Source organism: Neodiprion pinetum, chromosome 4, assembly GCF_021155775.2.
Source record: "Neodiprion pinetum isolate iyNeoPine1 chromosome 4, iyNeoPine1.2, whole genome shotgun sequence".
In the NCBI taxonomy this organism is placed as follows: Eukaryota; Metazoa; Arthropoda; class Insecta; order Hymenoptera; family Diprionidae; genus Neodiprion; species Neodiprion pinetum.
In genome coordinates, this window is record NC_060235.2 from 18,018,716 (window position 1) to 18,046,216 (window position 27,501).

Consider the following 27,501-nt stretch of genomic DNA (forward strand, 5'->3'; position numbering starts at 1 on the left):
TGTTGGTGATTATTGGAGATTTGAAAAACGAGCGGGAACATTCGAATATACGTTTATTCAAGTTCGCTCACGAATTAGTACAGGTAGATAAAAAGTGGAGGTGAAAAGAATCGCGTAAATTTAAACTATGTATACATCAAAAAAGTATCTTCATTCCTTTAAGAGAACCAACTGCAGTAGGGGCATCACCTTCAAGGAAGACAGATCGGCCAGAACTGCCTGAAATTTTTTTACTCAACATTGTTATTTATTATCCCGTTGTATATTCAAAGTCTTCAAGTACCCAGTAAACTGATCAATACCTCAATATTATGAAGCGTGTTGACTTGCATTAAATTTTCTTTCCTGAAACTCAGTATGGTAACGGCAAGCAGAGCTACAATCTCCAAAGAATCGTACCCCAGGATCAAGTCCCACAAGTAGAGAAGTTGCTCGGGCGGTAAATGTCCGCTGAATCCTCTCATTAACCATTTGAAGACTACTTTGATTCTGGCAAGGAAAAAATCGTACTTGCAATTGTAATTCAGAATGTTGCAAAATTTTTTAACATCGACTCACGGCTGTATGTGAATGTTCCTAAAATGTGCCCACAATTGTGGCTCGTGGCACTGAAGCAACCTTTCAAAAAGTAGACAGAGTGCCACTATTCCCTGTTCGTGACTGGAAACAGTGTGCAGTCTAAACCAGTAGCGGAGATAAAATGCTCTGAAGGTGTAATACATTGTGCATGGATTATCATACAGGTAGCAGAAAGGGGTCGCTAAAAATACGAAATTCATTTTCTTTTTACATTGTCATGAACAGCGGATCAAGTAAATTATTCGACGAATCTTACCATACATTGTAAACCCGTGAAAGGGTATAACTCCGCTGGGAGGAAATACTAGAGTATTTTCAAGAGTCGCTGGTTTTCCCTGGAGGACCGCATGTATCACTTGGCCACCAGCACTTCGGTCTGTTGTAACCGGCGCTAGGACTTCGGAGTCCCTCGAAAAGCACAGCATTGTCTTGTACAGAACATCTTCGAAGACAAAATATTGGTCGTCGTTGCTTGCCGTTAATTGAACATCCTACAAATATAAAGAGAATTCAAGGGATGAAAAGACGAAATCTAGAGGCAAGAATACGATACATAAAGTTTGTTCACAGTTTATTAACCTTAATTATCAATTTATCAACCATTATGTCGTACTGCAATACCAACGACTTGAGTTCCTCATAGTACTCCTCGTCCTATGCGAAAAAATACATCAATTACTTTTTCAATCGAATGGTTTTTTACTCTTTTTCGTTTTGTACTCTACATTATCTTTGACTATGGAGCCAAGCACGAGAGACCACAGCTTTCCACGAATAGCTCGTGGTGCTCCTCGTTTAAGAAATTCCTGAGCAATCGGAGCGTGATTAGATGCAAGAACTCTTTCGCCTAGTGCCGTTCTTTCAGCTTCTAGATTAAGATAGTTTCCCATAGCCGTCATATGTGGGTTAACTCCGAGCAGCGGAACACCGTGCGACAGCTCAGGATACATGGCTCTCTGGCAAAATAATGAAAAATAAATAAAGGAAATAGATTGGATTAAATGAACGAATGAGAATAATTGAACTTGCTGATTGTTTATGATGATGATTATCATCCAGAAAATTGTTCTCTTGGTAAATACTAACCAACTGAGACAGAGTTTTTACGCGAATCTGTATATGACTGAATTCCCAGTTAGGTTCCCCTCTGAAGTTGCATGCCGCGTAACGTTTATTGAAGAATCATAATTATTTTACTTTTTCATATTCGTTTGTAAAAGCTATTTAACTAGCTTCATCGATTGCTCAAGATACTCACGGCTGTTTTTTAAACGATGGATCACGAACCATAAACAGAACTTCCAGGAAATCTTTCGGTGCATACAGTGGCCTGTACTGTGATAAATCTATAAGGAAAAAAGGAAATACCTAGCAAGTAGTTTTTCACGAAAATGATAAGTGAACAATCAAAATTGGGACAAAAGTCTCGCTTACCGATATCGTAGGTGCTCAATTCATCCCATTTCTCAGCCAACTCGTCTTTGTCCATATTGAATCTGATTCGAGCGAGAGGAACATTTAATTCATTGCACATAGAGTTTAAAGATTTTTGAATTCTACGCTCCCACTGTATTTGTGCTCTCTTCAGATAGCTGAGATCCGCTTCCAGCATTGGCATAAGGGGCTCTGGCTCTCGTTGCAGAGGGCCCTGAATATGTGCAATAAGAATATCAGTGAAATAATTTTACCGAAACTAAGGTCAGAGCTTACTTGTGTTCTTGCCCAGTGAAATACTGTATTTCGAAGTTCTGTTTCCAGTCCATTGCTCTTCAAAGCATCCACGAGCGTGTTCTTAAAGTCCTCCTTTCGCACCGCTCTGGAGGCAACAAGTCTCTGTAAAAAAACAATTGTCGTGATGAAATAAATTTATGAGAATTTAACTGAGGCAATAGCTCCTCTCAAAAAATCTAATCGGCAAATACAATCCCTCTATCAAGGCACAAGGCGACGTACCTGAATTTCATTATATAAATTTTTGTAGTTTGTCATGCTCTGTATATCGTCAGTCAATTTGTTCGCAGTTTTCTGAAGTTCGATTTCTTTTGTACTCTCCATATTTGTTTTTTTTACAATACAATGAATATACGCGTCAATTTACCGACGTAATCGTCGTGCAATGGTGAAGTGAGGTTGAAGCGCACCGTCAAAACCGGCGCCATTTGTAAACAAATTTTTCCCGCCTGATTCTGATTCGCGTATGGTACCATATACAATGTATATGTATACACGTGAAAGCACCTATTCGCATACGTATGCTACAATTCTGAATGCATGCATGTGTATGAATACTCATTCTTCCCGCAAATTTCTCGTATAACATACGTTACTGACTGCAACGCTGACTGTATGCTAATTAGATTTTGGCAGAGAATTGTTGATAAGATGTGTCACCAATTGCGAGATATCGGTGCGAATGATGAAATCCGATAAAGCTGCAGCTAATTGAAATCATTGCGTGATTGTACGATCGAATATTCGCTCACACCTATGCATAGGTCAGGTACAGGTATACTCGTCAAAATAATATTGAAACTGAATTGTGTTGATGCACCTTCCACGATGCATCCATACGTACGTGACGTGCAACGAAGGAAAAACAAACAAAATATACGTTCGCGTCGGATGAATGAAGTGCATGGTTAAAAAAGCTAATGAAGAGGCCGTGGCTTGTCAGTCAGATAAACTAGGAGACCCGTTCGATTTTTGTATTCATACGCGCAAAATACCTAAAAAACGTCGTTGCAAGTCGCCAATCCCGAAATTGAGGCAGGCAGAGAAACCTGGCAGCGGCGCAAGGCCAGCCAACCAGCACAAAAATGGTGGCGCCGTACATAGAATTTTGAACAGCATAATGCTACATTTTCGTTGAAATATCGTTATTATTTCACCGGAAATATTATGGATCTAAAATATTCGATATCAACCGCGATGCAGGCGATAGTAAACAAATCCAAGGGTTAGTATTAAACGTTCTCAAAAGGAAAACTATATCCTTCGGAACCACTCGTCAAGCTAAACTAACCTTAATTCCAGTGACACTTAAGGGAGAACATCAGCTCGTAGTTCCCGATCTTTCGGAATTGTCCGAAGAAGAGGCGCATTTTTACAATCTAATGTTCGGCGATGGTGAGAACACGAACACACTAAATGTTTCTACTCAACCGGCTCAGGCTCTCGACATTAGAAAAGCATCGCGACACAGCCCTCGGAATCCTGCACTTTTTCAAATTTCCGAATCCTTCGCTCTTCCAGCTTTAAAGAACTTGACAACGGTCTCAAAGAATCAATGCACGGATATTGTCTAACTCATTATAAAGTATCAGAAATATTATCTCAACCGCCATTCCAGCGAGACTAATTTCCTTTCAGATGTTGCCGCTGTGCGTCATCGAAAGATTCACTGTACAGCGTGCGACATTCACATTGGATCCGCACCAGCAAGTGCTTGTAACATGTACGCACATCCCGTGCTTCGTACTCTGCTGTGCGCCGCCTGCCGTGAGTTTTACGGAGATGGAAACTTTGAACAAGGTAAAACACTTCTGTTGCTAGTTAGACCCAATATTTTCAATGCAATATCGAGTCATTCCTCACTCACTCAGATCTCTCAAGTAATAAAGGAATCATGGTTATTCTCAAGCAGCTAATTGTTTTGACAGTTATTCATTGTTTCGTATACCTTTTTCAGGTGAAGATGCAACGGATATGTTCTGTCGATGGTGTGCCAATGGTGGCAATCTGTACTGCTGCTCGTACTGCAGCAATACAATCTGCAATAAGTGTATCAAGCGAAACTTTGATCCACTAATGCGAATCAAGATAGAGGGGGAAGAAAAGTGGAAATGCTTCGTTTGCGACCCGACGGATGTTTACACCCTGAGGGCTATATGCTGGGCTTTATTGCAGCACATTCAAACCGTAACGAGGTAGTACTTGCTTGAATTTTAGCTTTGCATATTATTCAGCAAAAGTAAAGGTCCGACGAATGTTTATTTTAATTGTCATCATTGGTTTCAGAATACTGCGAAACGACAAAGTAATGAGCACGGAGGAATTGACGGAGAAGATGTTGTTGGATGAAGCAAAATGCTGCATGCGCAAGCGCAAAGCAAAACGTCGCAGAAGGACAAGCGATTTGGAAGAAGATGACGAAACGTTCTATCCCGAACTGGAGGAAATGTCGTTGTCACTCAGACGTAGAATGCACAGGAAATCGCCTCGCTTTTCGTCGATTACAAACGGTGAGCAAGTCAGGCCGACGATCAATACTCGAATTCCGGCAAAGAATCCAAACGAAACAGTTGACTTTGATGATGATGACGTACCGCTACCCATGATACCCTGTGTTCAATCTATGGTTGAAGGCGACAGCAGCAGTGAAACGCTCATTGATACTTTGACTCCGGATCCCACTATACCAGAGCTACCATCGAGAGGCCGCTGCCCGCCACTGCCGCTCCAAATCAATCCTATACCGACGGCCAATTTGCTCAAACCAACGCTACCCCCACTTTCACCCATAAGAAATAGCTACATCAATCGCAAACGTCCGAGAACCTTACACCCAATTTTACCTATACCTAATACCAGAATTAAAATGCTCATGGTTGAGAACTCGAGCAAACCTTGCCCGCCTGCAAGTGTGCATACCATTGAATACAGCTCACTGCCGCTCAGAGCTCCAGCTATTCAGCCACAAGTTCCTATGGTAACGATACCGACGACGTCGAAGAATTATCCACTGTCAACGGCACGTATTTTAGGAAAAAAACCACAGTCAGTCTCGCCTGGAATTTCGAATAATGAGGACGACATGGACGACAAAGCTGAAACGGTTATTGAAATCGACAGTGATTCGGAAGACTCTACAATCGGGCAAGCCAACGGTAACATTGTGACGAGACAAAATCGTGAATTCCTCAAAGACAAGCTTATTCAGAAAATTAACAACAAAGTTGAAGCAGAGATGGATCTTCGTACCGAAGAAGTGAAAGTTCTATTTAAAATGATTGGTTGGGAATTGACGAAGATACCGTTGTCAGGTTTAGCGGAACCTAATAAGCTAAGAGCTATGCGTACGAAAACAAGACGATTTCATCGCGCGATTGCCAAAGCAATTGATGTGCTATCCAACATAAATGATCAGGTCATAACCAAGTATGATAATTGGAGAAAAACAATGCTCGAGCAATCTAGACAGACCAGAAGCTGCGACAGCGTTGTTAAGGGAAAAAGAGATCAACCAGAAAAGGATGTCACAATACCACTGGATATGATCTGTACAAATTCGGAATCAGAATTGGACGACATCGATGAATACGAGTCGGACGATATGCATATACCAGAGAAAATAAAGTGCATTAAATCATTCCGAGAAAGAGACACAGTTGACGTGGCAATTGGTGATCCGGTCAAAAAGGCAGACAAATCTGTTCAAGCGTATGACATCGTTGAAAGAGATTATGAAAAATGCATAGGACATTCTGTGCTTACCAAAGTCGAGTATGATCCGGTGGATCGATCTGAAATGTTAAAGCCAGTTATTGTACCCGCCGAGTACGACGGTAAATTTGAGGAACAATTTATATTCTATTTGCAGCATAGGGAAGATAACGAGATTTCAACGGAAGATGAGAAAGGTTTGCCGGACCCGAATGAAACGCCATTAAAAGATTTAATAGAAGCCAATTCACCGTTCGTTCTAGAAATGCTAGAGAGCATAGATTCTCCATTGCAAAATGGCGTGAATAACGGCGAAAGCAAAACCGGTGCCTCTGAGACGAGTGATGAATCCGGAAAAGAAAACCAAGAACAGGGCAAGTCAACTCACTTGATCAAAGAACTGGCAAAGCTTGTTACAGAATTGTCCGAGGACTTAAAAACTAGTAGAAATAATGATACTTTAGCCAAGAAACATTCGGAGCATGGTAAAAAAGATAGGCGAAAACAGAATTTTGATCAGGTCGAAAATGAGGAAGAAATAGATATCGCTGTACAGGCTCTAATAGAAGAAGACGAACGAAGTAGGAGTAGCAGTAAAGATGACGAGGTTGTTTCACGCCATGTAACACAACTTAAAACATCGACTATTGTTGCCAGTGAAGACGAGTGTACCATCATTGACTAGGAATTTTTTGTTTTCTCAATCATCGTCACAGATTAACGCAGAGGGCCGGGGCGTTTTTCAGCTATCATATCGCCTCAAATTGACGTAAATTATTTATTTTTATCTGGAAATGTTTCAATGATTTTTCCCGTTCGTTTTAAAAGTGAATGTGACATTTTTCCAGGTTGATTCGATTTCGTGTGGATGGTTGTAAAACTCAATTTAAATAATTCAAGATCAAATTTAATGGTTTATATCGCCTTATATTTGCACCATAAAGTATGTTTACGCTGGTATGGCACAAATACGTAAATACCACGCGAATTATTATTACATTTTCCAAATACTTTGCATTTCAGCTTCCTCATTGGGACTTGTATAGATAAAGCTGGCAAACGCTGCCACTGTTTCTCATTTGCTTCATCTCCGATTTATATCAGTAATAATTGGTTATAATCAATGGTTTACTGTGAGAATATTTTGCAGGTAATTTATCATTCCACTTATCTTTGTCAATTTTACCGGCAGCTAAAAATTTATATATCCGAATACAAAAACGATGCTTTTTAGATTCCGATATTTTCACGATAAAACCTATTTTTCTGTCTGCCTTAATCTGTGATTCAAAACGATAAATAAAATTCTTTTGTGGAAATTCATTCATGGAAATTCATTCGTCAACTGTCTGACAACACCCAGTTTTACAATCACAGCTGAGTCTATGTTAAGTACATATACCTATGTATATATTATACACACACATTTTGCCATCGTGACTCAACAATTGATTGAAATTGTTACATTGTCATTTTTTCGTTCTATTGAATATTAAGTAAGTTTATAAACAGTTGGTGTTAGCCGAATTTAACAAGAATAAAAACCTCTTTTCTAAAGCTTGAAGATTTTTCTTTACTGATTCTGTTTTATTCTACCAATATACTAGTGTGATCTGTGATGTGACGCACTGAATGTTTGTTGAAAAATGAAAAATGATACTTTCATCATTCACTCTTATTTCATGTGTATAAAACAACTAATGTAGTCGTGAAATGGAGAAATAATATTGATGCCTGTTCAATAACGAATGACATCGTTAATTACTTAGTGTTTCATGTATTGCTAAGAAATTAGATTTTTTGAAATCATTCTGCCACATGCGTTAGTCAATTTCCTGTTTCAACATTTTAATCAGTTCTTGTTCTTTTTTTTTTTTCCACTGATCTGTGAATAGAGCATCCGATCTAAAAGCACCGGCATGTTGTGAAAGTTGTTTCTTAGAAAACGATTAGTTTAATAGAATTTTATTGTAAATAAGTAACATCTGCACATGCTTTATACTAGCAGTTTTTAATTTCCAAAATAATCAAATTATATGAAGATGAATAAGGTAAAAATGAAAAAAAATCTACTGTTAATTGTAATTATTATTGTATCCAGCGATGTTAATAAATAATGAACTAGAAAAGAAAACAAATTACACGAATTGATAATAATGATAAAAATTTCAATTTCAATTTACGAAAAAACTGTTATTTAAATAATCTATTTTGTATTTGGTTGCTTTATAACATGGTAGTCAATAACTTTAATAATCAGTTATTACAAAAAATATTTTCAGGGTATAAAAAAATTAACATCGACTACAATACTCGTACATTAAATCTGTTAGCTGTACAAGCGCGTTCCCCGTCTTCGGATAATTAAGAATATAATAAATGCACTGCAGTTGCTATAGCACATCTACAAATACACGGCACACGAGCCAAAACAAACTTCGAATACAGGTGATGAGAGAAATTAATGACATTGTAGTCAGGCGGCTAGGTGGTCTAGTGGAGTAAGTCTCTGGTAAAGCATCTCTAGACACCAGGTTCAATTCCTGGCTCCTTCGTTAATTTTTCAAGTCACCTAAAATTTTCGAAGTTGCATTCTCTATAGACAGTTTGCAATCTATCTTAAATGCTTTGCAACTAAATTATTCGGAAATAATTTGTGACAACACTTGGTATGGTTTTTCGTTTACACAAATGTGTGAGTGAAAATTGTGATATTCTAAATAAAAAACTTAATAATAAGATCAGATTTCGTCGCATGAAAGTGAAAAACAATAAGCAAGGGTATTATTCATTTTTCACAGAATATCATCGTAGCACAAGAGAAAATTTTCTCCTCTGAATCAGGCACTAGTTATATATATTATCAAGTAATATGCATAACTAACACCATATAGACTAAATATATCATATTAATAATGTGCCATTAAGCATTATTTACTGCTCAGTCAATTCTGTCCTATTTTCAACTGAGATATCACACAGAAACGAATCTTAACCGTAAGTTGTATATAATCGTTGCAATGAGAAAAGATCATCTCTGTTCGCAATTCTTTTCATAAATATTATCATTATTATTATTATGATTATTAGTATTATTATTATTTATATAACAAAAAATATTTGTTTACAAAAAAGAAACTTCTCCATTCTTGTTGGAAATGAAGAACTTTCAAACTTGGAACTTTTTTCACAGTATAAAAAAAAAGAATTCTCAATCGTTATTTAATCAATGAAGATGCGTGTAATTGGTTATTCATTCGTACGTATAAATTGCACAATAAAGCTGATGCAGTCATAGAAAGAGCACACCTACTATATTTTGAAACAAATGCTTAGCAAGGAGAACGATTTTTCTCCATAAAAGTGAAGCAAATTACTCTTCTTTGACTCTCAAGTTATCATATACGTATAATACTGAATACTACACGAATGTATGAAATATCTTTTTACCAGCCGTTATACTGGTAATTGTTTTGAAGAAATGGATGGGTAATATAGAAACAATTGATATGTAGTCGTGGATATGTGCAAAAGCTACATTATAAGTAAGCACCGTGATTAACGAGTTAAAAAAAAAAATAAAGATAATATAATAATCCTCTTCCTAGTACCGAAACTGTCCTTTCCTGCCTCTGCCATTGTGATATACTCTCAAGGGTGTATAATTGCCGTTTCCATTCATCGCTGAAATTGTAAGTAGCATAATCAGTCAGTCTCATCAGAAATATCGAAGATCCTAACTAGGGTACACACCTTCCATTATAGTCGGTGGCTGACGAGGTCCCTGAGTGCTTTGCGCGTGGCATTTCGGCCTTATCAATGCATGATACCAGATAAAGTATTTCAAGGCAATTATTGCAGCTGCAACTGCCATGCACTTGTAGACGAATCGAAGCGAGTCAACGTTCCTTTGGCCGACGTCGACGTACGCGCTTATAACTGCCCCGATGCATCGACCTGTAATTCGGTCAAAAATAAAATATTTCCCAACTGATAAGAGTAAGTTTCCCTGTTGTGCAAACTCACCTATGCAAAAATGAGCAATCACCGGCAAAGCTTGAGCCGTGACGGTTAGATGACGAGGCACCAAGTGTCTGAGATAAAGAATCGCTGTCACCCACATTATTCCAAGTGTGAACAGCTCCAACACCTCGGAGGCAAGGGACCACCATGGATCTCCAGACACTAGACTCAATCCGGTGAATCTGCCGGTGAATAATGTGAATGATAATTTCTTTCTGAATCTTGTTTATTTCTATGTATTCTGATTTCTTGCTCGGGTCTGTACCTGACGATGTAAATAGTAAACGCTGTAATCAAGAGATTGCTGTGTCCACAGTAATCAACGAGGTGTTCAGATTTCCAGAGGAAAATCACTGCTGGCAAAGCGCCGATGGTCAGGCAAACGCCGATCAATACTACGTCAGCATTCAGTTGTTCGAGGTGCCTGTAGATATGAGAACAATCGTTAGTGGCAGAGCATTGCTCATTGTTCAATCTCCAATTACCAGGGTAGATAGGTATCCATGGCGCTCCAGAATATCCCCATTATCACCAGAACGAACAGCAAGGCTGCGGTTTCGCCGCCGTATCTCTTGATGGCGCTCATCGGCAAGGCAAGCATTCCGCTTCTGGTGTGCCACCACCATTCCGGAGGGCTGAGAGGCATGCCGTTAGCAAAAACAGCAATTAGAGCTGATATTACCATCAGTGCCGCAAATATGTCGATAGGTATTGAAAAGGAAGGTTGAGCGCCTTCGACCAGACTCGTCAAATAGCCTGTCAATGGCCCAAATATGGCAAAGCCGAGGGATCCGAAGGCCAGTTGTCGGCCGACGTCACCACGGCCACAGGACGTCTCGCGAGTCGCAATGACCACAGCTGCGTCCAGAAGTGCTACCGCAGTAGTTGGAAACACGTCGGCGATGGATCGCACTACCAGATAACTCCAAAACGTGTGATCTGGGTTGCCAATTAACTGCTGACATTTCACCTGGGCCAAAACACTGTCTGCGAACAACAAAGAAAGTGTCACGGAGTGATGTTCCCATTCTTGGCAGACGTCAGACGATTTTCCAGAATAAAAGCAATCCGAACACAGCAACACCGTCGTCTGAAATAATGATTTGATGCAGGGGTATAGTCTGTTTACCTGACATATTGTACGGCTCGTAAAGATCACAGCCTATGCTGCAGCTCTTGTTAAATTTTAACATCTTCGTTCTCAGCACCGTGGGTATCCTGCAAGAGAATTGATCGCTCAAAGGATAGGCGCATCGCTCGGATATCTCATTGGGATTTCTGGCCTGCTGAAGAGTCGCGTATATATTAATACTGCCCGAGGAGGTTGTGTACACGTGGCAAACGTCAAGTCCATCCTCCTTTACGCAGAGGTGCGGTGGCTCAATCGTTTCCCTCTTATAGATAGATTGCTGGGGTAATTGAAGATTCGATAAGACATAATATCGTTATACGCTAACTCAATGCAAAGCTTGAAAACATACATATGCCACAAATTGAGAATGTAGATTTTCATCAAATATTAAAGAATATCGCCAACAAACAAATGGAGAAAGAAAAACCTACTAACCCGATCGTCTTTTTCATTCTCTTCGATGGGAATGACAGTCAGGTCGCCACTGCTCTCGCCTTCGTCGACGTAATCCGTGGTGAAGGGCTTCAAAGTGGTGACGTCGTCTTGAATGCGGGGCTCGGGATTGATCAGTTTGCACTGGTAGTCGCAGTTGGTGAGTCGAATGGGTCCAGGTTTTATTTCGGGCCATTCGTAGCAGGTTGCCGGGAGCTTGCATCTGTCCTTGAATACAATGGCCCCAGATTCGTCGCAGGAAAATTTCACCTGGGGATTTCTCTCCTGGGGTATCGTCAGCCTCTCGACTCTGGGTATCGCCATTAGTGCAGCGTAAAATATAGCACCGAGTATGCAAGTCACTGCTATCATTACTCGAAGGTATTTTCCTGTCGATGCTCTGCTGTTGGACCCCTGTCGACCAGCCAACTTGTCTGCCAATGGACCAGCCACCAATGGGCCTATCATCGCCACTATCGGCGAGACAATTGACACTATTTTAGCCTCTTCGTAGGTCAGGCCTGTGGCAAGCATGTGAAGTGGTAGAAAAGGGAAGAGACAGCCCATACCTGAGGAGTAAGAAATCATTCGTTTTCATAGTTTGCCATAATTGGTCAATCATTTGACATTCGAATACATTGAAAATGATAACAATAATTGCATTTAAATTATTATCAAGCCATTGAACTATTGAGTAGATTTTCAGTCAATATACATGAATACAACTCAGACAAAACAAAGCTAGAATACTTCCAAATTCCAGTTACCTCTAACAATATTTTATTACAGTCTCTTTGAATTCGGTTTTCATCAGTATTCAACAAACACATGGACTGGTTAACAATTTGTACTTCGGAAACGAGGTATCGAAATGCATGTTTTCTTTTAAGTAAATAATTTGTATTATGTAAAACAAACATATTGATTTTTTTTAATTTTCATGTTTTCATTATTATTGATATAATGGTTGCGAACGCTTCATCTATTTCTTTTAGTAAGCATTCGTTATATTGTTGTATGGACATCGCCCGTTGGTAAATAAGTAAATAAATGAATAAATAAATAGAGTAAAAGAAAGAAACAAAAAATGTATATTCAAATTTAGGAGATAAATGAACATTAACGCTAGACTCAAATTTATTTTTGTTATTATTAGTACATGACAGATAGTAAAATAGGATAAGGAAAACACAAAAGGGGCTCTCGCACGGACAAGCGTCTGAACATTTTTTGCAAGTCAGTTCTGTCTAGGCCTATGTACTATAATTAAAAAAAAAAAAAAAAATCAATTCGAATTTGAATTTGAATTTGAATAAATAACTAATAATTACCTCCGAAGAAGCAGAACATAAGGCATTTTAGTGACAATAAATTAACGTTGACCAACTCCTTTCGTGTAATATTTTTTCCTTCCATGGTGGTAATATTTTCTCTTCTTGCGATGAAGTTATTTTTTTTTGTTATTTATACTTCACCAATTGCCTGATTTTTTTCCGCAGTTACACTTTAAAAGTGCTAATCAAGATGAATGAAAGAGCTGGTGATCAAATCGTATGTTTGCATTGATGTACTCTGAAGTAGTCGATGAGCACTTTTTCTTTCCATTCTGTTTATCTCCTGGCATGCATGAACTGCATCGTGTCTATGATAATAGGACGATCCATAACTATGATCCAAGTTGAGCCACTTTCCTGTAAAAAAAAAAAAAAACAGAAATGTTTAATATAAAATGAAATTATACACTTATGTACGATATAATGTATATTAAGTAATACTTCAGGTATGTACATATATATAATACGTTGAGTTAAGCATGCTTTAGGTGTAATTGAAAAATCTACGACATCCGTAATTACACAGCTCTGGGTATGTAATGGTCTAGGTATTACAAGATTTGAGAGCGACAAGTATCATTGCGTATTACACGTATAAAAATAGCTACATCTTTCGAGTGTCATTGTTAAATAGCGAGCAAAAATAAAAGTATATCCTTCTTCCCGAGTAGTTTACGAAATCGAGGACACGCGGAACTGTGCTCGTGTTTTACTGTAAGATAGCCGCAACTCGTTCGTAGCACAACACCTATTGGATAAATACATGCATGTAACACATTCTATAACGGGTCTGCAGAGTGACGTAGTGTTTACATTAGAATACTCTCAACCTTTTCTGAAATGCAGCGTCAAGCGAGCGATTGCGGCGCCTAATTTTTAAAGTTCATTATTCTTTTGAATGACGGGCTTCTAATACACCGATAAAAAAAAATATTTATCCGTTGTAATCGCTACAGTTATACCTATAATACAAGTGTGAAAGGCATCGTACGCGTTTAATGTAAGATGAAACATCCTGCACATTTGCTCGCAAAGTCAACGATTCGGTTAAAACGTAATCAGACCATACATAGCGTTATTAATAATTGAGCAGTTACAATTGTTGTGAGAGATAGATTCGAATCGAGAGTCCCGCCACGCTGCCCGGCGTTTGATCGGCGCGGCGGGAGAAAAGACTGGTTTAAAATTGTGACATGACGTCATCGGCCAGCTTGATCTGTACAACGTTTCACGAGACCTTTGTGAGATGTGCGGTAAAATTATTTCGCTATATCACGATATGTTATATTTGTTGAAATAACAACGAAACTTGATGAATAGTTGATTCCTTGCATAAAATTATTATATGATTGTGCCAATGTGACGCATGCCTGTGTCTGAAATTTAACGTTTTTTGAGCATGATGTCACGTGACCAATTTAAGAGTATTTTACACGGGGATTGGGATCACATTTTTTTTTTTTTTAAAACTACAATTTCGAATAGATCTGGAATTGTTTTGTAAAACTATCGTGCTATCGTCATAAAGTCCGCTCTGGTCAACTACGGCTGAACAAATATCGTACAGATTTTTCATCTACTTATTTCGGTGCGAGACGGGCTTTGAGGTTATATCTTGTGAATTGATCAATTGTCAGTTGATATACCTATGATAACTAATATTCTGACATCAGAAAACTGTTTCTAGAAACAGTAATCGTGTCACGAAATAGCTTCCCTTCACTATCGCTATTAGCTGGAAATAATTAGTCGCGGTTTTTATCTCGCTGCATGCTTTTCTTATCCCGTATAATTTCGTTTCTGTTTCTTTTCTTTCTTATGCTTTCTTTTCACGTACTAGGATGTATAATCAACGAGTCTGCAGGTCGTTTAGTATTATACCTATATGTGTACCTCTTGTCTTTTTCAGTATTTATTTTCTATTTCTCATAAACAAGCGATTTTCAAAAAATAACGCCCATAATCTACGCCTGAACAGATCGTTTCACCGCGAACTGTGACAAATCCGCATAATATCATCGGCAGAACCGGCCAACCTTGGTTCAAATGCCTCCAGCCCATAGCGAACAGTCCCACTTATCTATCTATACGTGTAGGCATCACGTATGCATACATGAAAGGGTGATTTCTGACTTCGTTTCTTTTTCTCGCGAATTACGTCACCGTTCAGACACAGGTCAAGTATACGTATACGGTATGTGTATGTAACATATACCTATACATTACCTATGATATACGTAAGTATGTATAATGCGAGCTGTAATTACGTCACCACACGATCTGATAAAGCCAGAGTCCCAAAAATCGCGAGATCGCCCGCATTTCTACATAATATACAAAATATACATAATAGATATCATATACAGATATACATGGTATGTATTATACGGTATATAACGATAAATCGACGAATTTTGGATAGTTGTGTATTATACGAACAGCGTATGTCTAAAAATAGACAGCTGCTCAATGCATATTAACACGCATCGCTCGAAACCACGACTCGGACGTATTACGGTGTACAGGTAAAATTCCGCTCGTAAATGACAAAAAACGAAGAAACGGCAAAAAAAGAAACCTTTAAATAAAATCCAACCGGTTTTTACTTTCCTCGGCGATGCGTGCATACATATTATTAAAATAATTTATGCTGCAGATATATTTATCATTGTTAGTTATAACTTAGTACTATCACGCGCTATTATTACTGTTATTGTAAAATACGGGTATGCACAGAGAGATGGTTTCGTAGATCACACACACGCGCGTGCAAATTACCGCAATGGTATAATTATTATATTAAGAGCGAGAAACCTGCAAAGCGAAGAAGAAGCGGCGAGGACGATCCCATATAACAATTAATATGTATAGCGAGTATAATCGCACGCGCACTTTAATTCCGAGCTAAAATTACTGTACATAATATGAAGAGTTGTGTTCCATATAACTATAACAAACAACAGAGCCGAGCCCGCGTGTGGTAGAAAAATTAGGTCAATTAATAACACGCGCATGGATTATACATTACACATGGGTATAATACATCTAATAACAAAGGACCCCTCAGAATCCTTGTGGAAATTGGCTCACGGTAGAGTTAGCTGGATTTTCAGTACGTTATAGAACATGTCCGCCCGATCAAAATTTCTCATGGGGGCAAGTCCCAAAAATCAGTCGTTTCCGAGATATAGGCCTCGGAAGATGCAGGGAGGGGGAGGGGGGGGGGGGGGGGGGGTGGTTATGAATTTTTTTTTTATAAATATGAATTGCGCGACCCTTACGAATTACAAGGCTTCAAGGGGAACTTGAAATAAACTATATCACTCAAAAATTGCACAGCCGATTCGCAGAGGCTCCGCATACGCGTGAAAAACGGGACAAGTCGATTATTGCAAGAGTCGGAAGATCTCGTTTTTCACGCGAAATCTGACGCTTTTTCACCTTCTTCCAGTAAAGCAGCGACTTCATGGATGGAATCGATCATAGTTTCCTGCCTGTCTTTGAGAATCAACAGTGCACTTTTTTGAGTGATTTGTTTGATCTCAAGTTCCCTCGAAGCTTTATAATTATTGAAAATCACGAAATCCATAGATAGAAATATATATATATATATATATATATATATATATTTTTTGTACTTTTATTGGAAAATATTCGAAATTTTTGATTAGTGTTATTTTTGATCGCTGATATCTTTGAAACGGTTGATCTGAGGAACTTTGATCTTCAGACGTTTTTTGTAGAGCGTGAAATTTCCTACAAATCTCTTTTTTCAGATTGTTGTTACGATGAACCGTTCCAAAGTAATAAAAATTCAAAAATGAAAAAAAAATTTCCCGTGTTATTTAAATGGAAAATAAAGAAATGGATAGAGGCAAACCTTACTATTGATATTAAGAGCTCATATTGGGGCCCAATTTTTTGTTTTTAGGTATACTATCAATTTTTGGTCACCATAAGAAAAAAAATCCTTCTTTTTTTGAAACACCCTAATATATATATGTATGTCTACAATTTTCATAAGGATTTTGCAGGGTCCTTTAGTTACAGATTGATTATTATACACTGAACAGCTCCGTAAGTGTGATTAGCACGAGTTCTATTTGTAGTATAAATTCAATGCTTGTTCGAATTCACGTTAAAACGACAAAAATAATAATAACAATAATGAAAGTACATAATTTCACACATAATGTGCAGTTCTTACACTACTCATAGCTGATTAATCCGTCTACAATTAATCCATTCATTCGCACGCTACGAAGTTATTTCAGCGGCTTCTCAATTAATTACCGGTATTACGTAAGAGACGGTAAAAGGTCGTCACTTTTTATTTTTTCACCACAGGATTTGCCAATTTATTTTTCAGAATTTGAACTAATGCCTGTGACCAACAAACGGCAGGCATATAATATTGTCAAGACTGATAACAACTTGTACTCCAAGCGGAAATTCACCCGCATACAATAGCTCCGAGGATACAAGGGGTATAATTTAATCTTGTTACTTTCGGCGGAAGTCGCCTCTAGTGATCTCGTTCAGAGAGACTTGATTCTTGTTTCTTTCTCTTTCATTGCCGTCAGACTGTCACAATTGTTACTGATTGAATATTCTACTTGCTTTACAAACTGAAAACACCCCTGACGATTGAACAAAACCGAGAGCAAAGAGAGAAAAAAAAATGTAGAAGAGTCCAAACGAAGAATTGTAAAAATTCTGACCACTCGATATTATTTCCGTATTATATACTTTATACCAGACTACGTATTGTCACGCTTATAATTCTACTTCGTTCGTAAGTTTTCAAATTCTTACACACACGTTATAAATGTTCGCATATTTCAAAATACGATATTGGGCAACTCTTCAACTTTCCAATCCTTTTACAGGCACAACATTTCAACCTGTGTCAAACTCTGGACATTCAGAATTGCGATAATTTACAAACACCCTGCATGGCTACAACATGCAGGTCTGTTGTGCCGTGAGCTTTTTTTACCCATTCCGGAAGCCACGGTTCGGATACGCGAGCACCTGCAGGTCAGCCAGGCATAACGTCGGTGGCTACAATCTTCCCGCAGGCTTATCGGGATCTCGGTGTAATCATAGGTATGCCATACATATACACGTAAATCTACACGCACACATCTGTAACTTGTACTCTACTTTTTTCGTTCCTGCTACATTATTATATTATAGGCAGTATTCTCCTATACTTTTATACTTCTATTTCATCTCACAAAGTTAGGTTCACCTTCACCTGAACAATTTATGTATTGTACAGCTAGGGTACGTCTTTACGACGTATACGTAAGTGTACAGCGTACAAAAAGCATCGCAAGAGAGTTCCTTCGTCTCTGATAACCGGTTGCCTGATCCACTCGAACCGTGCAACGCGACTCGTCTTATACCAAAACGTAAATCGTAATTCCTATACAACCCGACGCTTATACACACTCCGCATGTATATATCCATGTATGTATGCACACACATAACTACGACTGTACAACGGAACTCTGTCGCTGCTGCTGGATGTTTAAGACTCGTGTGTACCCGAAGAGAAATACTTGCAGATCTGAGGTAAACAACATATGATGCGTTTCTAAAAAAAAAAATTTTCCCGTCTGCAGGTATAGTTAATGTCACGATCCAGTGTGGATAAGAAAAAACAAAAAATCAACCACGAAATTTTATGTTATATTTAATAATAATAATAATATGTGCTCCAAACGGTCGATTGAAAAGAGAAAAGAAATAGAGAAAAACGAAATTTTGAGATCCCCACGAGCGTGTAAAACACCTGGAAAGTTGTATATAATGTACCATATAAGACCGATCGATACAGCTAATCCCGAACCTCTAATAGGCGCTGTATATACTCGTATCACCTTATACCTGTGTCGACTTTCGTTACCTTACCCTATTTAACAGGTACGTACGTGAACACACACATGTAGATGTGTATAGCGCAGTAAATAAGCCCATACCTGAGAAATAGAAATAGAAAGAAAGACTTCTACTGCACTCTGACCGCCATGTTAAATGCATATCATGCGGGTAACGCGCTTCTTTTGGCCGTGAAACGTGTCAGTATATCGTATAAGGTGCGATTTTGTACGATCGAGTAGTCAGCTGGTGTTATACAGTATGTACAAGTCTTCGTTTACGTTGTGGTCGTTGTTTCCTGACGAGAAATTAATATTATACCTATAGGTGAGATGTCATATGGGAACGGAAGAGGCTACCACGTGTTGAGCGTACCTCATGATATACGTATCCTGTAGACACGTAATAATAATATACCATTCCAAACAAACGAGAGCCGAAAATACTCTTCCGTCAAACTATATTGTTAGTAACATATTCGTTACACCGTTTCGTCAGATGCGTAAAACTGTCTAAAGTATTGTATTGTAAAGTAAAGTCTTATTTCTACTACTATTGCCAACTTCCTGCTGTACTCTACTCTTACTACCTTGTATTGCAAACATAATTGTGATTTATAAAGAATAAAGTATTGTACTCGTATATATACCTATGAAGATAGAGAGTACAAAGTGGAAGACAGAACCGCGCGGATTCTGATCCGAGCTGTTTTGGGAACGAAAATATACTGCTGTGACATCTGGTGGCAAAATAATGCGTTACTCTGAATAGGCCGTATTTAGTTTCAAAAAATCTCTTTCATGGGATTTTTTGCGGTATATCGATTCCTTCCGTATTAACTAAAGCTTCGCAGCTTGCACTGAGTTTTCTGTGCTTCCATATTCGCGTAATTGATTTAAAACACTGTCCTGATAGCCCAGTTCTTGCCGCCATATTGCTTAGCCACGCCCCCATTTTCGTTCCCATTTGTAATTTCTGAATTCTAGAATCGCTGCATGCGCGCCGTTTCCCTGACCTGGCTTAATATTCTCGAGCCTGCAGAGCGTGTTGTTTTGTGCGAATTGTCGAAATCGGCTCGTTTAGATTTTCTTTTAACTAAATGTAATGTAATATCGCCGTTTGAACGCAATATTCAAGTCTGTTACGTTACAATTCCCAGTGCAGAGTCGTAAGCTACACAAGTTGAACTTGTATTTTTTAGTATTGGGATTTTATGATCCCAAGAGGCGCAATTTGGTACTAACATTATAACTTTCTGAAATTATGCTAATTTATAATAATGTTCTTATATATTAACGATCGATCGAAAATTCCTCCAGCAAGTCAGTCCTTACCGACCGAGTAAAATGTCACATCTTTTGACTATTACCAAAGCCTATGCATCACTGATGAGAAAACACCGCAATCCGCGTAGTTTTATATGCAATGCGGAATACAAATATCAAAAAAAAGATTTTGGTTTACGGAAGAATAATGCAAGAAATGTATTCTTATAATTGAATTACGACTTATCGCAATAACACATTTCCAGGAGTTATTTTTTCATGAAACCAAAAAGTGTTGGAATATTATAGCTTTGTTCCATATTGTATGTAGCATCGCGCTGACTGCGTTATTTTTGTATCAGTGCTGCGCAGACTTTGATGAGACTATGCAACACTAAATAAATCACCAATATCTCGAATAGTTATTCGTATTAGGTAAGTACACTTAGTAAACAAAAGAAAACAAATTTATATTTAGGTATCACGTCTCAAAACCACGTTCTTATATACAGATCTGGAAACGAAAAAATTAAATTGATACTGAATGCTTATCATAAACTAGGATGCAATGTATCGTGGAAAATCCATTTTCTACTCTCTCGTTAGAGTTTCTTTCCGGAAAACATGGGTTTGGTAAGCGATGAACATGGAGAACGCTTTCATGAGGAAATAGCAGAGTTTGAGAAGCGTTATCAAGGTAGATGGGAACCATCCATGCTTGCAGACTACTGTTGGTGTCTTCAGAGAGATACCGCGATAATTCACTAGAAGAGAAAAGTCATTCGTTCAAAATAATGCAACTTTTTAAATGAAAAATAAATTTTTGTGTCGCTTATTGATGTAATTTAAAAAAAAAATCAATAAATGCTTTTCACTTTGAAACCTGACGCGATTTGATAATTTTATTCATAAAGCTCAATTGACTTTAAGGCGAGGAATTGTAATTACATACTGTAAACCCAGTGAGAAAAAAGTACTTAGTTTGTTGCATAGTGTAATACTGAAAATATGGCAACAATCTACTTAGTCGGTAAGGACTAAATGCCGCATGGTCTTAATTCTTAATTGTTCACTCTATAATTATATATAAAAAATGGATAAATGTAAGAAAAAGTGGACCGAAAAAGTTCTGACAGTGCACAAAGAAGAGGGACAAAAATGCATTCCTGTACAACAATTTAATGTAAATTTCTGTAGAACATTATACATTCGACGCGGTGCTGCAGCCAGAAAAGCACGTCTATATCAGCTATTAATGTCGATGACTGAATAGTGTATAGTTAATAAATACGGGAGAATAACTACATCACGATTTCGACAACGACGCTTCAGGCTCGAAGTGACGTAATTCGCACTGCATGCATCCACACGTGAGTACGAATATAATAACTATACCTATACCAATTCAGGTAGACAATCACTCATCGATAATATACAACAGTATGAACAATCTGTGCGGGGTTTTTGACCGTTTACTTAGTTCTCGGATTTTTCCACTCGCTAATAAGATGAGAAAAAAATGGGCAAAATAAAAAAAAACCCTAAAGTGGAACAAAAGTCAGCGTACTATAGGTATTCGAGATCGTCGCGGAGCTACGGAACCGTTCAAGCAAGGAGAAAGGATCGGCTTAACCGAATAGCGGGCGATGATCAGACCTTGCAGTTGTTTTAATCCGCATCGCGCTCTGCATTAGTGCATTCACAGCCACTGCGTGATATTATAACATACAATGAAGGCTTCAATTCTTTCCTCGCTAACTCATGGGCTACGTATAGAGAGGCGTGCATATACGTGCGTGCATGCAGGCAAGTGTCGCCGAGTTAACGACTCGAAAATTACACTCAACGTCACGTATGCGTAATAATGTGTACCTATAGCCTCGCGCACGCTCTTGCCGGACTATACATACATATATGTATATATAGTCGGCTGTTTAAAAGTATATTCTATGATGTACATAAGTTATAATAAAAGTTAGCCTTATGAATAGCACTGTGTTTAAAATGTGGGCTAAATGGTCGTTCTATGATGACAGCATACAACTTCATTAATAAATAATTATCCCTGCTGAAAGTACTTGTAATTAGACGGATTCCAAGTCGTGTGGATCGTATCTAGCATATCAATGAAATGTGGTAATGAATTAATGCAATAAAATTACCTGCGTTCAATACATGACGTATATTTCGCGTGCACGAATGATAATGATCGTATTGTGCGTATAAAAATTATGTTGATTTACTCACCGGCTTACAATCAATGTTCAGCGAAGATTGTTCAGCGCTGTACTGTGAATACTCGATTGTATCGTCGTAAAATCGGGACGATCGCAGTTTTGAGGCCAGATCTCTCCAGGTGTAAATACAATTAGCACCACGTGTAGCCGACTAATCGAACAAGAAAAAGAAAGAAAGAAACCGCACGTTTGTGTACACTTATAATCCTCAGAGTCGATAGTTCTTTGCGTTGTAAATTTCTTCACATAATCACGACACAACACTGTTTTTGTCAAATAAATCCTTTTCCTTCACTTGTACTATACCAACACATATCCAACAAAATTTACAAATCAGCGATCACTACTGGGCGACCCGCACGTGCACAATGCTTTTGCAATCCTTTGCCGATCACAGAACGCGAACTTCTCGCGATGACGTTCGGCGCTTGACTGAACTCCAGCAATTCGGCAATGCTCATTTGTTCAAATTCCTACTCGCCTGGCGGCAGCTTTCATTCGTCACGTTACTGCGACACCGGTTGCGTCTTATCTGGCGCTAATAAATTGCGTTTGCTGAGGATATCTTCAGTAAACGTAACGGCTGCGCCGCTATTTTATCCCGGGCTTGTTTAAAAGTTACAATCCAGAAATAGATCGAACAAATTGTTTCGTTTGAATCGATGACATGAATTTGCTCCAACGAAATATATTAAATTAAGTAAGATTCTGTTGGTCGATGAGAAAAAAAGAAAAATACAAAACCGAGGAAACACTTTTATTTTAATTTGGATTTAGGTTTTCGTTCATGATTGTCAAACTACACGTGGCATTTAGACCTCCAAGGTATATTGTATGTTGTACATCAGTGACGATTTCTTCGCGGCCTTTACATTCTGTGACTTGGATATAATCATAAGACGTAACATTTATATGCATGTGTATTCTGTTGTTTCAAATGTCATGACATTTATTGTGTGTACCCGGAATATATACCTAATATTAAATAAACCTTTGTTGTGTAAAAAAAACTTACTGCATGTACCTATAATGTGTAAGACTCAATTCCTCCATGCTACCATTAATTTCATACTCTTCATAATCTTTACCCTGTTGCGCGCTCTACGATCCAATATGGTGTTCTGAAAAAATTCCACAATCAGGTGCATTAAAGTAAGGAAAAGCAAAGTGTAATAAATAAGTGTAATAGATGAAACCATCGTCATCATTATATCACAATTTCATACAAACATTTCATACACCGAATCCAACATAGTGAAAGATTATACACATATAATTTTGCATTGCTACTATTATAATACCCCAAAATTGCGTTTCCCGGTGATTCTTATCTTTGATGACGGTTTTATTTTTCTCCATTTCTTATTCAATTCTACAGCAATCTCAACACTGTCTCCTGAAAACCATACATGGACATGTATTTATATATTAATTATTATCTATGCCGCCAGCATAATATAACATGCATTTTGATAAATCATTCAATATTTACACCTCATGCAATATATCTTTATACGTAGTTGGCTCAAATCTAGCAAATTCTAACAACGCATTTACCATTCGCAGTCACTGGGTAAATTTTGTTGGATAATGTAAACGGCTGCTCAACATGATTGAATATCTTGAAATCGACCGCGGTTGAATTCAGTGGTGTCCCATTGGCCAGAGAATTTTCCAGTTCGTCTAGCAAAACAACCCATCTAGGTTTATAGTAATCAGCAACAACTCCTGACCACTGTTTGTTTGCGTAATCTCGAATTTCGCCTCTCGGACCCCAGAGAGTGATCTGATTTCTAGCATTGAACTCGTACAGTTTTTTCTCCTTTTCATCAGTTGCTAAAGACTTTGCATCCTGAAGCCATGTACCCAACAAGAAGTCCTTATTCGATGCCAATATTCTTTCCAGATCGTCAAAAAGTTCAGTGAATAGCTTCGCGTTTTCCCTGTGAAGTTAAGGCACAAAATTATGCCAATTATGGCTACGATTGTGTAAAATCTGTATTTTACAGTCTTCCAACATGTATTTACCGCAACTGAGAGATATCCTTGTGATTCACAGCAGTTTTTATGTTCAGGTACAATGTGTTCGCGGTGAGTTGCAGTGCCTGCCTAGTTATATCGACTACGTCGTGTTGATAGAAAGTATTATTTCTCCGACCGTGTCTAGCTTTCACTATGTCATCCCATGCAGATAACATTATTCCAGTATCGTACCATGTCTGCGGTGAGAAAAAAGTTTGAATCAAGTAAATCAACCGAATTTCTTCACGGTTTGCAAAACCTTATTCTTATAGCCGCACCAGCAAGCCGGCTCTTCTACCAACCCAAGGGTTAATTTTAAGACTTGGACGTCTCGTGATCGTGTATTTCCCACGGATTCTTTCCAGACCAGTAAAACTGTAGACTGATAGCCTTAATTTCTGCCATGCTTGCACCGCATATTCGTTCCAAGCACCGTACCTTCTGGCAGCGTACCTCTCAAACCTGAAGGTGAGAAAATAGTGTCATAATATTGCAGTCGATTGATTTTCAAAACTTACTTACCAAGCATCAAGATCAGCAGGGTTGCGAAGATAAGCCATTTCGTTCATTAAATCGTACACGACATAGTTTTGGTTAATTCCTTCCGGTGCCAGTCCTGTTCCGATCATCGTACTGTTGTTCATATTTCTGCCTTCGAATACTCGCTATGATGATAAAGTAGTTTAGAAAATCCGTAAAATGCACACAAGATATAAAAATAAATTCACTTGCCTTATTAATTATCTCAGCGGATCCAAAAAGCCCAAGAGTTCCACCAAAATTGTGAAGCATACACCAAATGAACGGTTGCCCGTAATATGAACTCAGTCTTTCGTACTGCGGAAATTGTTCCGACTGAAGATCCAGCACTATCAACTTTCCCTGAGAAAGTTATCAAACAATATTACGTAGCATTTCACGCGTGATTGAACTATTTCAGCAATATTTACACAACTAGCAGATAAGCTAAAATTGAAATTGTTCATAAAATTTATAATGTGGGGAATGCATGAATTACTAAGATTTATAAAAAGTAGTTATTTACGAGCCACAATTTTTTCAAAATGAAAATTGACAGAAAAACGATATTCTGACAAGCTGTTTGCTCTTTCAGTAGTAGAAGACAAAGCCTGCGACAAATAATGAAATATTTATACACTCACTATAGGAACAGCCGTTAAGAAAGCTTCTACTCTTGCATTTGTCCAAAAAGATAATTCGTGCAAGAACAACCAACCTTGTAAGATCCTTAAAAAAAAATTCAACAATTTGTAAATGAGGAATTGAACGACTTATATAAAATAATGAAAACCTGTAATTAGATATTCGAAATGAAGTGTAACAAACCATATGCCTTCCGGATCGACGTCAGTAATGGCTGAGTAAATTGAGCGACTGATTCCACTCAGAAAATCAAGATCACTTTGTGGCGGCTCGTTCTCGTTGAAGGTATCGCAGTTATAGACGTGATCCGTACTGAATTCTTGAATGTACTGTAAATATTAAATTTTCTCTACATCACTAAATTTGGGATAGTTATTTCTTGAGTAGTTCTGCTCGCTATTTGCTAATTACCTCAGATAAGAACATCGTTCCGACCGTTTTGAACAGTGGATCAGTTGGCAGTAGTAAAAATGGACTGAAAATGTACACATTAAATTGATCCCACTTTTTGATACCTGAAATAGTCGAAGATTTTTAACACAATTAGTAAACATTTAATTCTCTCTCACCAACAGTATTTCTCGCTGAATCTATTCCATGGCTCAAACTTGGTCAAATTTGCAGTAGGAAAGAGTGTGCTAAATGCTCTCGGCACTTGTCCTGAGAAGGCGGGTAATACGGGAATGATTCCAAGTTCTCTCATTCTGTTTAAAATCTTGTGCTGAAGCTTGACTGTATGGTTGTGCCACGCAGAAGTCAGCGGTCCACCCCAGCCACGTATGTTTCCCATTCTGGCCCTGAAATCGCAGCGACGACGGTTTATCAAGGCTGTGATTAGTTCTGTTGGAAAAATCTTGCAATTTGATCTCATTACCAGGGGAGAAACGCCGGTCCCCCAAAATGTTCGTCGATATCATGTCTCGTCAGGTTCAACTTAATGTAAACTCGTTCCCAGATCGCTTCTTGAGCGTGAAAAGCGAGTGCCAGGTTTATCCCATTCAACGCCATCCAGTCGATGTGTTTCTCCCATTTGGGCCAATCCCACCATGCGGTGCTATAGCCGGCTGTACATACGTTTTGGTAGTAGCGGAACCTGGAAAGCGTATGATGGAAATAAACTCTAATTCGTGCTGATGCTCCGTTGAACTTTTGCACATTGCACACTGCCTATGTTTACCGATCGTTGGAAGTAATTTTGATGTCTACGTCGGGAAGATGGTTTGGCAACTCGACGTGGGATTCTTCCCACGCAATGTGAGCATCACAAAAATTCTTTACGTAGTAGTGGAAACCCCAAACCGCAGCGACTCCAGATGTTCCAATGATCATGATTTGACCCAGCGTACTCTTGAATACCTGTTATAATCATGTTTAATGTGCATTATTGCGCTGCATTTTCATTTATATCGGGATGAGAGTAAAATAATGTTTGAAATCTAATTATATCTACATGAAAAGTGTCTTTTCCGACAGGTCCAATACTGGAATCGACAGAAACTGGGAATAATTTGTACGAGTCTCCTAATAGTCTTCGCAATACTTCCCTCGCCGCTTCAGCCTGTACATCTGGCTGTGCGCGGGGTTTAAGGTGACCCAAAGTGTGCTGGAATGCTGTTTCAGAAATCATTAGCTCAAACACATATTTTTACAACGCAAGCTAAATTCCAAGGCTGTACAAGCCTACAGCAAGCGGTCCTTGACTTTGCTGAACCGTCATCAATTTTTAAGAGCAAAATTACCAAAGAAATTAATTTTTTACCGATGAAATCGTACCGTCATGTTTTATCCTTTCGTAACTGTGAACGGCGGTCACATTGTTTGATAAATAATATAAACAGGCCAGCCATATTATCCACATGTTGGAGTGGCAAAATCACTCTCGTTACTGTAGAGGAAAGTTTTTATCTCTCGTCCGGTTCATCATTGTGAGACTCCCCACTCTCTTGACTCTGATACGTTGCACTTGATTGTCACTTATGTGCTG

The 27,501-nt window shown here is 38.4% G+C and overlaps 4 protein-coding genes across 7 annotated transcripts; 1 reads left to right on the top strand and 3 right to left on the bottom strand.

The window, feature by feature from the left end:
- Nucleotides 1-62: 62 nt before the first annotated feature.
- On the bottom strand, nt 63-3,398 carry LOC124218198 (TBC1 domain family member 19). 2 transcript variants are annotated; one of them, XM_046624683.2, is made up of 11 exons: nt 3,306-3,398; nt 2,290-2,412; nt 2,014-2,227; nt 1,838-1,925; nt 1,666-1,726; nt 1,305-1,535; nt 1,159-1,233; nt 836-1,070; nt 559-760; nt 303-489; nt 63-219 (listed from the first exon to the last, which is right to left on the bottom strand). In XM_046624683.2, exons 3-11 carry the CDS (start codon nt 2,195-2,197, stop codon nt 151-153), a joined length of 1,332 nt encoding a protein of 443 aa, XP_046480639.1. In that variant the 5' UTR covers nt 2,198-2,227; nt 2,290-2,412; nt 3,306-3,398; the 3' UTR covers nt 63-150. The 2 variants fall into 2 exon arrangements, with proteins under 2 accessions (XP_046480639.1, XP_046480638.1); XM_046624682.2 differs by having other exon boundaries at nt 2,533-3,357.
- Nucleotides 2,930-9,141, top strand: LOC124218195 (uncharacterized). Its single transcript, XM_046624676.2, has 5 exons — nt 2,930-3,535; nt 3,613-3,705; nt 3,949-4,110; nt 4,268-4,505; nt 4,597-9,141. Exons 1-5 carry the CDS (start codon nt 3,478-3,480, stop codon nt 6,704-6,706), a joined length of 2,661 nt encoding a protein of 886 aa, XP_046480632.1. The 5' UTR covers nt 2,930-3,477; the 3' UTR covers nt 6,707-9,141.
- Nucleotides 8,092-22,776, bottom strand: LOC124218197 (uncharacterized). Its single transcript, XM_046624681.2, has 9 exons — nt 22,342-22,776; nt 12,940-13,299; nt 11,612-12,177; nt 11,174-11,453; nt 10,530-11,031; nt 10,310-10,468; nt 10,048-10,226; nt 9,775-9,978; nt 8,092-9,705 (listed from the first exon to the last, which is right to left on the bottom strand). The coding sequence occupies exons 2-9, from the start codon at nt 13,022-13,024 to the stop codon at nt 9,626-9,628; spliced, it is 2,055 nt and encodes a 684-aa protein (XP_046480637.1). The 5' UTR covers nt 13,025-13,299; nt 22,342-22,776; the 3' UTR covers nt 8,092-9,625.
- Nucleotides 22,777-23,073: 297 nt separating this feature from the next.
- Naglu (N-acetyl-alpha-glucosaminidase) lies at nt 23,074-27,447 on the bottom strand. Of its 3 annotated transcripts, none has more exons than XR_011176936.1 (15): nt 27,291-27,447; nt 26,968-27,128; nt 26,695-26,873; nt 26,392-26,610; nt 26,087-26,314; nt 25,929-25,992; nt 25,701-25,846; nt 25,517-25,601; nt 25,086-25,235; nt 24,876-25,018; nt 24,656-24,815; nt 24,360-24,550; nt 23,889-24,274; nt 23,562-23,727; nt 23,074-23,452 (listed from the first exon to the last, which is right to left on the bottom strand). XR_011176936.1 is itself a non-coding variant. In XM_046624678.2 (15 exons), the coding sequence occupies exons 1-15, from the start codon at nt 27,373-27,375 to the stop codon at nt 23,372-23,374; spliced, it is 2,373 nt and encodes a 790-aa protein (XP_046480634.1). In that variant the 5' UTR covers nt 27,376-27,447; the 3' UTR covers nt 23,074-23,371. The 3 variants fall into 3 exon arrangements, 2 of the variants coding, with proteins under 2 accessions (XP_046480634.1, XP_068991457.1); XM_046624678.2 differs by having other exon boundaries at nt 23,633-23,727; XM_069135356.1 differs by having other exon boundaries at nt 23,633-23,727; nt 27,277-27,429.
- Nucleotides 27,448-27,501: the final 54 nt, after the last annotated feature.